The sequence below is a fragment of the Sinocyclocheilus grahami genome, unplaced genomic scaffold (genome assembly GCF_001515645.1).
Source record: "Sinocyclocheilus grahami isolate Dianchi unplaced genomic scaffold, SAMN03320097.WGS_v1.1 scaffold262.1, whole genome shotgun sequence".
NCBI classification, from domain to species: domain Eukaryota; kingdom Metazoa; phylum Chordata; class Actinopteri; order Cypriniformes; family Cyprinidae; genus Sinocyclocheilus; species Sinocyclocheilus grahami.
Window position 1 is genome coordinate 233,733 of NW_015505441.1, and position 11,209 is coordinate 244,941.

General features: G+C 38.9%; 2 protein-coding genes across 3 annotated transcripts in view; one reads left to right on the forward strand and one right to left on the reverse strand.

Annotated features, from left to right (window-relative positions):
- Positions 1-648: 648 nt before the first annotated feature.
- LOC107599173 (follistatin-A) lies at positions 649-5,793 on the forward strand. 2 transcript variants are annotated; one of them, XM_016290688.1, is made up of 6 exons: positions 649-810; positions 1,992-2,183; positions 2,459-2,677; positions 2,885-3,109; positions 3,800-4,030; positions 5,513-5,793. In XM_016290688.1, exons 1-6 carry the CDS (start codon positions 717-719, stop codon positions 5,599-5,601), a joined length of 1,050 nt encoding a protein of 349 aa, XP_016146174.1. In that variant the 5' UTR covers positions 649-716; the 3' UTR covers positions 5,602-5,793. The 2 variants fall into 2 exon arrangements, with proteins under 2 accessions (XP_016146174.1, XP_016146175.1); XM_016290689.1 differs by having other exon boundaries at positions 3,800-5,585.
- Positions 5,794-7,761: 1,968 nt separating this feature from the next.
- The window catches only part of LOC107599174 (NADH dehydrogenase [ubiquinone] iron-sulfur protein 4, mitochondrial-like), a 21,430-nt gene continuing 17,982 nt past the window's right edge, over positions 7,762-11,209 (reverse strand). The window contains exons 3-5 of the mRNA XM_016290690.1: positions 8,405-8,577; positions 8,249-8,322; positions 7,762-7,969 (exon numbers count right to left, since the gene is read on the reverse strand). Of these exons, the coding sequence (XP_016146176.1) occupies positions 7,866-7,969; positions 8,249-8,322; positions 8,405-8,577 (351 nt within the window). The 3' untranslated portion in view covers positions 7,762-7,865. The remainder of the gene's footprint in view (positions 7,970-8,248; positions 8,323-8,404; positions 8,578-11,209) is intronic.

The window sequence follows — 11,209 nt, forward strand, 5'->3', positions numbered from 1 at the left end:
TTAGTCTTCCTCTCCTTTATTCTGTAATCCATTGTCTCTTCGCGCAGATCACCTTTCAACAGTAACCTTGTATTAAATTAACACCCTCTACTGTTAATCAGACCTGCCATGGCCTAGAAAGTTGTGACATTTCCCATCTCAAAGGTTTGTGGTGACATTCAAAGGCCATCAATGCGCAGTTCAATTTGTAATTCATACCCGGTTACAGAGTCTTTATATCTAATCACACCACCTGCAAACACGTTCCCTTTTGTTCCCTTTTACACTAAAACCCCAATATTCATTGGAAACTGGGTTTTTAGGGTGGGATTGAATATGTTGTTGCTTATGCCAAGATATTGTTTCCTGTGTGACTGGACTGGTCTCATCCACGTCTGGTCAGTTGTGGATATCCGTAAGATTACAAGATACAAATTGGGCCATTTTTTATTTATGCTTCCTGCGACTTGGTATGCACTAACTAAGAAGTGATTTAGGGGCAAGAGAAAGTTTCAAGCAGCTATGTCACCTGATTTGGATTGAAAGAACTTGGGGGGGGGGGCTCTTTCTCCCCACCCCCACAGAGAGGAAGACCGCCCACACCACAGACAGTCGGCCCGAGACCCCTTATACACTTAAAAAGAGGTGGCACTCCGAGAGCAGCGTTCATTCAGCACTGCCTGAGTAAGAAGATTACTTTTGCACAGCTCGTCTAGATACTCTTTCTCTGTTTAAACATGCTAAGGATGCTAAAGCGCCAGCAGCTCCACCCGGGAATGATTTTATTACTCTTATGGTTCTGTTATTTGATTGAAGATCAAAAAGTGCAAGGTGAGTGCACTTTCTTTCCTTCTTCTTTTTTTTTTTTTTGCTGTATATTTGTTTCTTCAAAATAATTTTTTGACACGCTTTAGATATGAGTCTGGTCTGCAATTCATTTAGAATTAAAGTAATTCTTTAGAATGAAGGGAACTGCTTAAATTCAAGACAACTGTAAAGTTTTGTTCTTGGCTCGCGCCTGTGTCCTCGAGACAGGTGCGTCCTTACATGCACCATTATTTTAAAAAAAGAAGAAAAAAAACATCCAGAATTTACTATGCTAGATTTAAGAGATTAAGAGCATTTTATCGTTATCTAAAATAAATGCTCAAGATTGTCCAAATTAGAGGACTCCGATTAAACTAATGTTTAATAGTCTATTAATATGATAGTATTATTGTCTAGCAATAATGTGAAGAATCCGTTTTTTGTATACATGCATATTTAGCACATCCTCAAATCAACCATTATGTTTTAGACATTCGATTGTATTTTTCTCAAATAGTAGGTAGTGAAATTAGACACTGCCTACCTCGTCTGGCTTTCCAAAAAAAAACAATTGTACCATTTTAATGGATTTAATTATTAGTATCGCTTTGCGTATTTGTCACCAAAACGGCACGATCATTTTGGAGAACAAAGTTTGATGAAGCTCGCGTGACTGTATGATTTAATTGGATTGTCTGGCGCGTGGTATCCCCGGCGCGAATGCCTACTTTAATACCTAAACACGACTGATTCCGCACAGGGTTCAAAACATCTCTGAACCTTATAGTAAGCAGCGGATAAATGCGTTTGTGTTGCTAAAAGCTCCTGTAAGTGTGCTGAAACGTGATGAGCGCAGACAGTTGGCACAGAGCGCTCGAGGAACTGGAGTCTAGACTGCCATGCACATTGTTTAAATAGGTACGAGTCTGTCAATCTGCCACTTACTTTAAGGCAATAAATCTCTGCACGGTCATAACATATTCGACGACAGGAAAAGCATATTCCCGAGCAGACCAGGAGCCCTTGAGTTGTCTGGGTGAAGGGATGCAAGTGTAAAATAGTCGCATTACGTTGGGAAAAATCAGACAAAATACAGCGGGGGAGGGGGAGCAGGAGAGCTCCAGCTAATACAGGCTGCACGTGTTGTGTCTGGGTCATTGGCTTCAGACTTTAATAAGACTGGCTCTTTTTCTTTTTGTTTACAGCTGGTAACTGCTGGCTCCAGCAAGGCAAGAACGGGAGATGTCAGGTCCTCTACATGCCTGGGATGAGCCGAGAGGAATGCTGCCGGAGTGGGAGGCTCGGTACATCTTGGACTGAGGAAGATGTGCCAAACAGCACATTATTCAGGTGGATGATCTTCAATGGCGGGGCTCCAAACTGCATACCTTGTAAAGGTAGAATCCCATGTTCGTTTGTTCAGGTGGAAACGTCCAGTAACGTATGTTGCTATTATACGTCATACAAACATATTACATGCGTGTTTAAACAGTAGAAATAAAAATAAAAAGTTACTGTGCCTCAGTGGTCTCTCTCACACCTTCTTTGGCTTTATATAAATAAATTCAAACAAACAAAATGAGTTGACAACAGATTATCAATAGGTGACGAATGAGTAATAACAGAAATTCCGCCACTTCAAATATCCTGTTTCTGTCTGACTGAATTTTAGAGACATGTGATAATGTGGACTGTGGCCCTGGGAAGAAATGTAAAATGAACAGGAGGAGTAAGCCTCGCTGCGTCTGCGCCCCAGACTGCTCCAACATCACCTGGAAGGGGCCGGTGTGCGGCTCAGATGGGAAAACATACCGAGATGAATGTGCCCTTATGAAATCCAAATGCAAAGGGCACCCAGATCTGGAGGTGCAGTACCAAGGCAAATGCAAAAGTAGGTAACGCTGCTTTCGCACAAAAAAAAGAGACTGTCTAACCTTGAGAGAGATTTCAGCAGTTGTATCCAGAATCCTACAGTTTATACTAAATAAAGTCCACTGTAAAATACACTAAAGAATAAAGAAAGATTTTGAGAAACTAGGTCATTGGTTGTGAAAATATGGTAAAACTATAATTCAGTCTTCCCTTCTCATCCTCGCAGAGACGTGTCGTGATGTCATGTGTCCGGGAAGCTCGACTTGTGTGGTGGACCAGACAAACAACGCATACTGTGTGACATGCAACCGCATATGCCCAGAGGTTACGTCTCCGGATCAGTACCTTTGTGGCAACGACGGGATTGTTTACGCCAGCGCGTGCCATTTGAGGAGAGCCACGTGCTTGCTTGGTAGATCCATTGGAGTGGCATATGAAGGGAAATGCATCAGTGAGTGTCAACATAAATTTGACTTAAAGTTGAAAATGGAGAAATGGTGGAATTTGTTTTCAGTTCAGAGTGCATAGGCAACAATGGCGAAATCCCAAATGAATTCCATTCGTTCCGTTAGTCTTTCGTGACAATCTCAGTTGTGATTATTATTTGCAAAGGAAAGTCATTGGCGTCTAACTGTTTCCTGATGTTGGCAACATCATCTCGTGTGTCATAACAAACTGAGCGTGACTTGCCTACAGCTCTCCACAACAACAAACACGTTTATGAATTTCTACGTATGAACAGTGTTGGGAGTAACGCGTTACAAAAGTAATGCATTACAGTAACGGATTACTTTTTGCTGTAACGCAGTAGTGTAAGGTATTACTAATCAATTTTCAGTAATATTTTACTCGGTACATGTTCAGTAATGCATGCGTTACAACACACTTTTAGCCCAAAATGTAATTGTTAAAAAAAAAAAACAGCAAGACCGCGAGACATTAACAAATCAAAAATGCAGCAAGTAAGTTCTATATCCTGTTCGTGGTCAGTCAATAGCCGCGTGTGGTGTCCAAGTTTGTAAATAAAAACTAAACGACAGCTTCTGATATATTTGTTTAGCGATTTATTTCATTCAGTATGAAACACTGAAGTGTTATCAGAAGAAATTGACCACTATTGTCCCCTATTGTCTTTTCTTAGAGGCCAAGTCATGTGACGATATCCAGTGCAGCGTGGGGAAGAAGTGTCTATGGGATTCCAAGATGGGACGCGGGCGCTGTGCAGTTTGCATGGAGACGTGCCCAGAAAGTCGATCGGAGGAGGCCGTGTGCGCCAGCGACAACACCACGTATCCCAGCGAGTGCGCCATGAAGCAGGCCGCTTGCTCTTTGGGGGTTCTCCTGGAGGTTAAGCATTCAGGATCTTGCAACTGTAAGTAATACATCTTAAAAGACAATCCAATGCTGCCCCCAGCAACCACCTCCCCAAAACCTCCCACCCCTCCAAATAACGCCTCTTCATTCCCTTCCTGCTGCTAAGAGTTAAGCTACAGAAAGGTCTTATGATTGGAAGTTCTTTGCATGTCCTCTTTGACTGGCTTCATTAATTTTGTATTTTCTTGAGAAGAAAAAAAAAATGAAACGAAAAGACAAAAAACATTTATTTAATAAAGAACCCACAAAAATCAATGGAAATCAATGAATACAATGTAAAAAGAAATGTTACAAAGAGCTCTTTCCAGGAGTCCTTTGACATACTAATTTTCTTCATTTAACTAACAAGAAAACATGTGCGGACTAACTTCTGCAGTTAGTGACATTCGAGTTCTAGTTCAGTCTGACCTGCTATTGACCAGCAGGTTGAGGTCATATTTCCCCTTTGTTAAAGTGTAAATGTAGAGACTTATATATCATATCAGCTTGTCAATTCCATATTCATGGTTATCGTGTAAGAGTTTTATGAATTATGTTTTTTGTTTGATTTCTGCTTTTGGCTGTAATCGATTCTTTCAAATGCACTATGACATAAACAGCTCTGAGGGTTTGAAAAGACATGAATCCTTTTCCTTATACTCACATAAGGTGATTGTAACATTGGTGCCATTGTTTAAAAGTTACCTAGACTACCTATTTCGACAGATGGTGCACTAGCTTCGATAATGGATCGATGAAGCTAGAGCTGCCATCAATGAGGGAATACTTACATTCCGATTTGTGCTAGCGAACGAATGGCTTACCTTAACGTTCTTGTGCCTTAAGGTATGTTCGTCATTTCAAGGGACCAACTTTATGATCACCTCATGATTTGAATGACTACAGCATTTTACAGTTTGCAGGACAAGAATATGTTATTAGTAGAGTGATGCTTTCTGTTAGACATCTAACGTTAGCCAGGTGAATTTGTGTGTGCAGTCCTGCTGTGGTCGTGTTGTCCTATTTGTTTGTGAGGGACTGCATATTTGTTTCATTGCTTTGCCTGTCATTTTTTCAATGTAAACTTTTATGTAGAAAATATATATCTATATTACATATACCTCAGAACTGTGCCATTGCTTGACCACGTAGCTACGGTCGGCCGGTGCACAACCCGTGCATTCAAAGTAATGGATTTAGACACGAAACCAGAAAAAAAACAGCCATTCATGGAATGCAAGAGCACTTTTTTGGTCTTGATTCAGAAATCTGCCAAACACACCTGAGCCATTAAAGCCTCTGATCAGCCCTGTCCCGTCACACCGCTGACTTCCTTCATTATGTACGTCTTGTTGCATAATTTTGGGAGCCAGAGCACCTGGTCAAGCTGTCAAGTAGCCTAGATTGTCAGAGGCTTTGGGATAAAGACAAATACTCACGTACATTCTGCGCTGTTGTGGTCTATATTCATGCAACAGCTACCATGTATTCTCCCATATAGCCATTACTGAAGACCAGGAGGATGATGACGATGAGGACGACCAGGACTACATGGCTTATATCCGCTTATCACCTGTACTGGATGGATAAAGCACCATCAACCAGTAGAACAGTCCTAGGGCAAGGAATCATGTCCACACTGTACATATGTGTATGCTAATTTATTTTTCAGCGAAAAAAGAAAGAAGTATACATGTAGTTCAGTCTGCTTGATGTTTATTTATACAGTGTTCCGTTTTATAATTTATACATTTACAGTGTCTGGCTTACTTGTCTATCATGTTATTTTGTTTTCACTTATGTTGTGTCTTTCCCTTTTTTTTTTATGACCGAGAAATATATTTGTCCAAAGAGAAGCAGTGTTATTTATTGTGAGGTAAAATGCTATCATGTAAAGTGTGAGTCTTCTGCAAGCTGTAAATTGCATTCCGAGCTGTATAAACGCTTATCAGTGTCAATTCTGTATCACAGATGTTTATTTCACACATACCTGCATGTTAGCTTGTGAGTTTATTTATTGGAAAAAAATGGAAACGCATAGGAAAAAAATGTCACTCTTTAATGTACATGTTTATTTTTGGTTTTGTTTACAGCTCAGTGTAACTGACCAAAGGGATTTTCTTGAACGTTCTTCAATGTTTTTGTGATATGGTGCAGCAGGATAACATTGAAAATGAGCTGTTTCTCATAGGAAATCCCTGACGATTCACTTGTATAAAATGCCGTCCGTCATCAACAGCAACAGTTTGACTTTTTGACAATAGGGCAGAAATTAGCAGTGGGTTATACTTGTTCGAAAAAACTGTGCCATACAACTTTGTCTTTTTTTTTCTTGCCAATATTCTGCTCTATATTGCTCTTGCAGAGCTAAAGAAAAGGTCATTAAGAGGACTCAGTATCAATATATAAAACATTCACTTTTTCACTTTGTCAAAATGCATTTTTATTTTCAGACATCTCAAGATAAACAAAATTCAGTTATAAATATATAGTTTTGTATTTTTTATGTAAATGTCATATGTATATACAAAGTTTGATGTATTTGTACAGATATTAAGAGTGAAATCAATAAAAAAAAACTTATCAAATGGTCACTGTGGAGTGGATTTTATTAAGAATTGAGTTCTGCCATTAGCTGATACTATGCACCCATCCATTTATTATTGTTCTCATTATTTTGTATGTAATCAAAGTGTCCTGGCACTACTGCTTAAGCCTCAAGGCCATTACATAAAAAGTTTTTAACTGACATCATGAATCTACTGCCAGAAAACCCACATCTTTTTTCCCCACACTTCAACTAGTAGGGATATAAATTGAACTAAATTAAGCTCAAATATTCCCATAAGGACCTAACTTTAAGTTTGGGCTTCTATCTCAGAGCAATCAATTGTTAAACTCCCTACAAAGCTTGTTTTTACAGACAAACTGGTTATCTTTTCCTCATCAAAAATCAAAATCACACACGATCCTTCTACCTACTGATAAAGCTGAAATTGCACTGCATTTTGGCTGAAAGGCTCTAGCCTGACCTCACACAATCACAAAATTCACATCATATCACTGAGCCCCTGTAATGCTTCCAGACTCCAAACATTGCTCTTTCCTATTATGCAAAGCTCCTCATGAAGTTATCTGGTGTGGCTTTGCTCTGATATCAGTTTTGGAAACAAATGTATAAAATCTTTTCTTTTTTCACATAGGCCATTTATAAGGCAATGGTGTCGTGTCCAGATCAATTAGGTAAACCTTGTCACATCAATGATTCATTCATGAACCACGTTTTAACGATTCCAGGCAATACAGATTTGTAATGTGATGTAAAATGAACATGGAAAGTGTAGTACTGACCGCCAATGTGCTAGCAGAGATGACAGAGTAAAACGGTCACTGCTTTTTCAATTGAACGTCATTTGAAGCAGGCAGGTGTTTTACTCATCTGGGCTCATCCCTGGAGGAGCATGAGAGTAAACATATCTAGCCGCGTTCAGTCTTTGAAGCTTGACATTTACCTCATCCTCCCGTTTCAGAAACATTAACACTAAACTGTCTTCAAGAGGGTTTGAAGGGTGGAAAAACGAACCACCTGACAAGAAGAATTATTTTCTGAGGAAACAGAGAGATGGCATTCCAAAGCACACGGCTAGCACAAACAACAGCAGCTACTTCAGTAATAATAAGTGCTAAATACTCACACTAGCACAGATATGGTGTCATTCCAATGATTCTGAGTGAAGTAACATCCAGAAGCACAGTAAAACTCAAGAGTTGTAAAGATAGTTTATTAGATACATGGAGTATATTATTTTTTACAGGTCTGTTAAAGATAACACAGACAGGCAGAAACGGGATGTCTACTTGGCCGACCTTCTAGTCCTTTTGTCCCAGGAAAAGTTTGCTCCATATGACTTCACTCTCGGCTTTGGGACCCTCTTTTCTGCTATATCATAACTCCAACCTGTAAAAATAAACAGGCCCAGAGCACGGTCAGCCAAGTATATCTTAGAGGCTGGATTTGGGAGATGTCCACTGCTGCTTATGTGCAGTGTAAACACCAGGCCGGAGAAGACGGGTTGAGGATAAATGTGAATCTTTATGCCACAAACACAAACACAGCTCCTTTTCAAAGGGGAGCTTGAGCTCCCCCAAGGGACATTTTTGGATGTGATTCTGATGGGATGATTGTAGTGTTTAAAAAATATGGTCAAGATAGTGGAAAAATGTTTAAATGGATTACCGTTCTTCTCTACGAAAGCGATAGCATCCTCCTTAGTGCTGAACGTAAGCACCATGTTGGACAGGGGGTCTGCCCTGGATTGGAAATAAAAATCACTTCAGACATTGGATTTTTTTTGGCAGTTCAAAAAGCATGATTATTATGATGTCCACTCACGTGGAGGCCCAGCCCATCAGTGGGTTCTCCCAGCGTTCCCTGGTGTCAAAATCCATCTTCCACTTTTGGGTATTTTTGACTCCAGACTGCATGGCATTGCGGGCGGGCACAAAGATACGGACCTTGCGGGTCTTAATATGCTCCTCGGGAACGCCAGTCAAAGTTGTGATGTCCTGGCAAAATGAGGGAGATGAAAGAAGAGCTGGTAAACTATGAGTGCATAAGGCAAATCTTTTCATCAAAACCCAAGCATTAATGTGTGGTTTGCCAAAAATAAGATTCACAGTCGTGCTCTCATAAAAAAAGCATAAAAAGCTTTGCTGTTCTCCCAAAGGGCATAAAAGCCCAAATACTTCCTTTCTTGAATGCAGACGCGTACTTGTCTAGACAAGCTAATTTCTCACACTCTCAAAATGCATCGAGACATCCTACTGTGATCCTCACTGCAGGTCAGAAACCTGGGCTTTCAGGTGTGAAGGTGAAAAGAACTCTGCAAACTTGAAGCGAATAGTACATTAAACTTACAAAGTGTTCGCGCAGAGCAGGTGAATCATTCAGGGCATCAGTCTTCATTGCTGGATTGAATATTTCTACTGGCAACGATATGATTCCAGAGTCATGCCCAATGTATTTAAACTAAGTTGTTAAAACCCATCAATACTAGGGCTGGGGGGGGGGATCAATTTACCAAACTGTAAAGAAAAAATTACAGAAAAATACTAAATTAATTTACCATATACGGTAAACAAATTGTATATGGTTTAACACATTAAATGGAATTATATTGCATTACATGTAATTGTACCTTAAAATACAGTGAAATTTGTGTTTTTGCAAGTAAAAACTATGAATTGAGTAATTTACAATGAAAAACAGGCATTCCCAGATGTCCTTGCATGACATCACATTTGATTATATTTTATCTAAATAATTTAGTTTGAGCTTAATTTTGTTATCATGAATTAGTACATTAGGATGTTTTGTTTTACATATTTAGTTATTTAGTTTAGTTTTGCTGTTTATTGCTTTATTATAATGTTGCATGTGTTACCCTGATGGTGTTTTGTCTGTACAGTCTACATAAGTGCACTGGCCATGTTTTATATGGCTATTTATTGTACTGCCTGTATTATTACTGTGGTTATCAGTACATTTTATGTTAAAAAGTAGATTTTAATAGTTTTTGTAAATTGGTGTATTTATATTATATAATTTAGTGAAATATACAATTATAGGGTGTAAAATATGCCATTTTACAATACCTGAAACATTGTCACCATATATTTTTTTACGGTAAAGTCCTGGCAAACCAAAGGATATTTTTATCGTGCACTTAATCGTCATTTGAACAATCTAATTGATTGAAACAGATTTTTATTATACCAAGATCGATCTTCTAGTTTAAGTCTATTTTTTTGGCGTGAAAATGTATTTATGCCGTGTTTTCAGCCTGTATATACCGCTGTACTGAACTCGCTCAACTGCACAGTATCAAAATTAATATTTTTGTTTATGTATCAAGTTAGTTCCATGTGTCAGTGTTTCTAAACTGCCTTTCAATGAATCCGTAATGCCATGCCCCCCCCCAAAAAAAGAATAAACAATGTAACCACTGTAGTCTGAGTCACGACGAATGACTCTTATGAGCCGGTGCTTTCAATATAACTAAAACATACCAAAACAAATCAGAATAAATATGGAATCAAATCGAATCAAGATCTTGTGATTTACAATGCAGTCAGGATATCTGTACGGATACCAGCAAAAACAAATACCCGGAGCACAAATAATACTTAAACACTGCTGATGGTTTTTTTGTATAAAATGAACAAGAGAGGACTGTTTTAAGAAGGTTATCTGAAAAACGTGTGTGTAACATGCTGCACGGTCCCAGACTCCAGTGTGGTGCTGCTGAGCTGAAGGAGACTGCTGAAAGGCAAAGAGAGCCCAATTCCTTTGGGAATTAGCGAGCAGCAATGGGAAGTCGGCAACAACACACAGACAAACCTCCCAGCAAGCAACCACCCAAGGTTGTGAATCCTACAAGCAGCTCCCCTTTCAATGCAGGAACTTCACACATTTCAATGGCCATTACAACTTCAAAGAATCAAATTTTCATCATTGTCTGTCATCTGCCACTTGATTCATATAAAAGAGGTTCTTTAGCATGAACTGCGAACAAAAGCCTTCCAAAAACTCTGGCTTACACAAAGTCTTCACGTGACACTCGAGCAGGCAGGGAAGAACATACAGTACCGTATGCTCTGTTTTAACTAGTGATGCACGATCATGATTTTTCATAACCGATTCCGATACCGATTTTTTACAAGCAAACTGGCCGATTCCGATACCGATTTGTATTTTTTTTTTTATCACGCAACAAACAAGAAAGAATAAAAGTACACACAAACAAGATTTATTTGGTTATTTAACAGGCTAAACTGGGTTTTGGCTATTGAAAACAACAACTGTAACTATCTGAAATTAACAGCAGTAACTGCGCAGTAAGTAGGCTACATTCAATACAAACATAGGTAGGCCTACTGACAAAAGCATTTAGCTTTTGTTTTTAAATTGGGTTGAAACTATAAACTGGCCTTAAATGAAAACATTAACTGTAACCATGTAATTTTAAAGGCAACAACTGCATAGTTCCACAATCCAAACACATTCAACACTCCAAACAAAGATGTTACTTAATCAGCATTCAGCATTTGTTTTCGTTTCTAAATTTGGTGTAAAGAAAAAAAGATCTTTACCAGTGAAACTAAATAAAACCAAAGTAGGCTATATAAATAAATTATT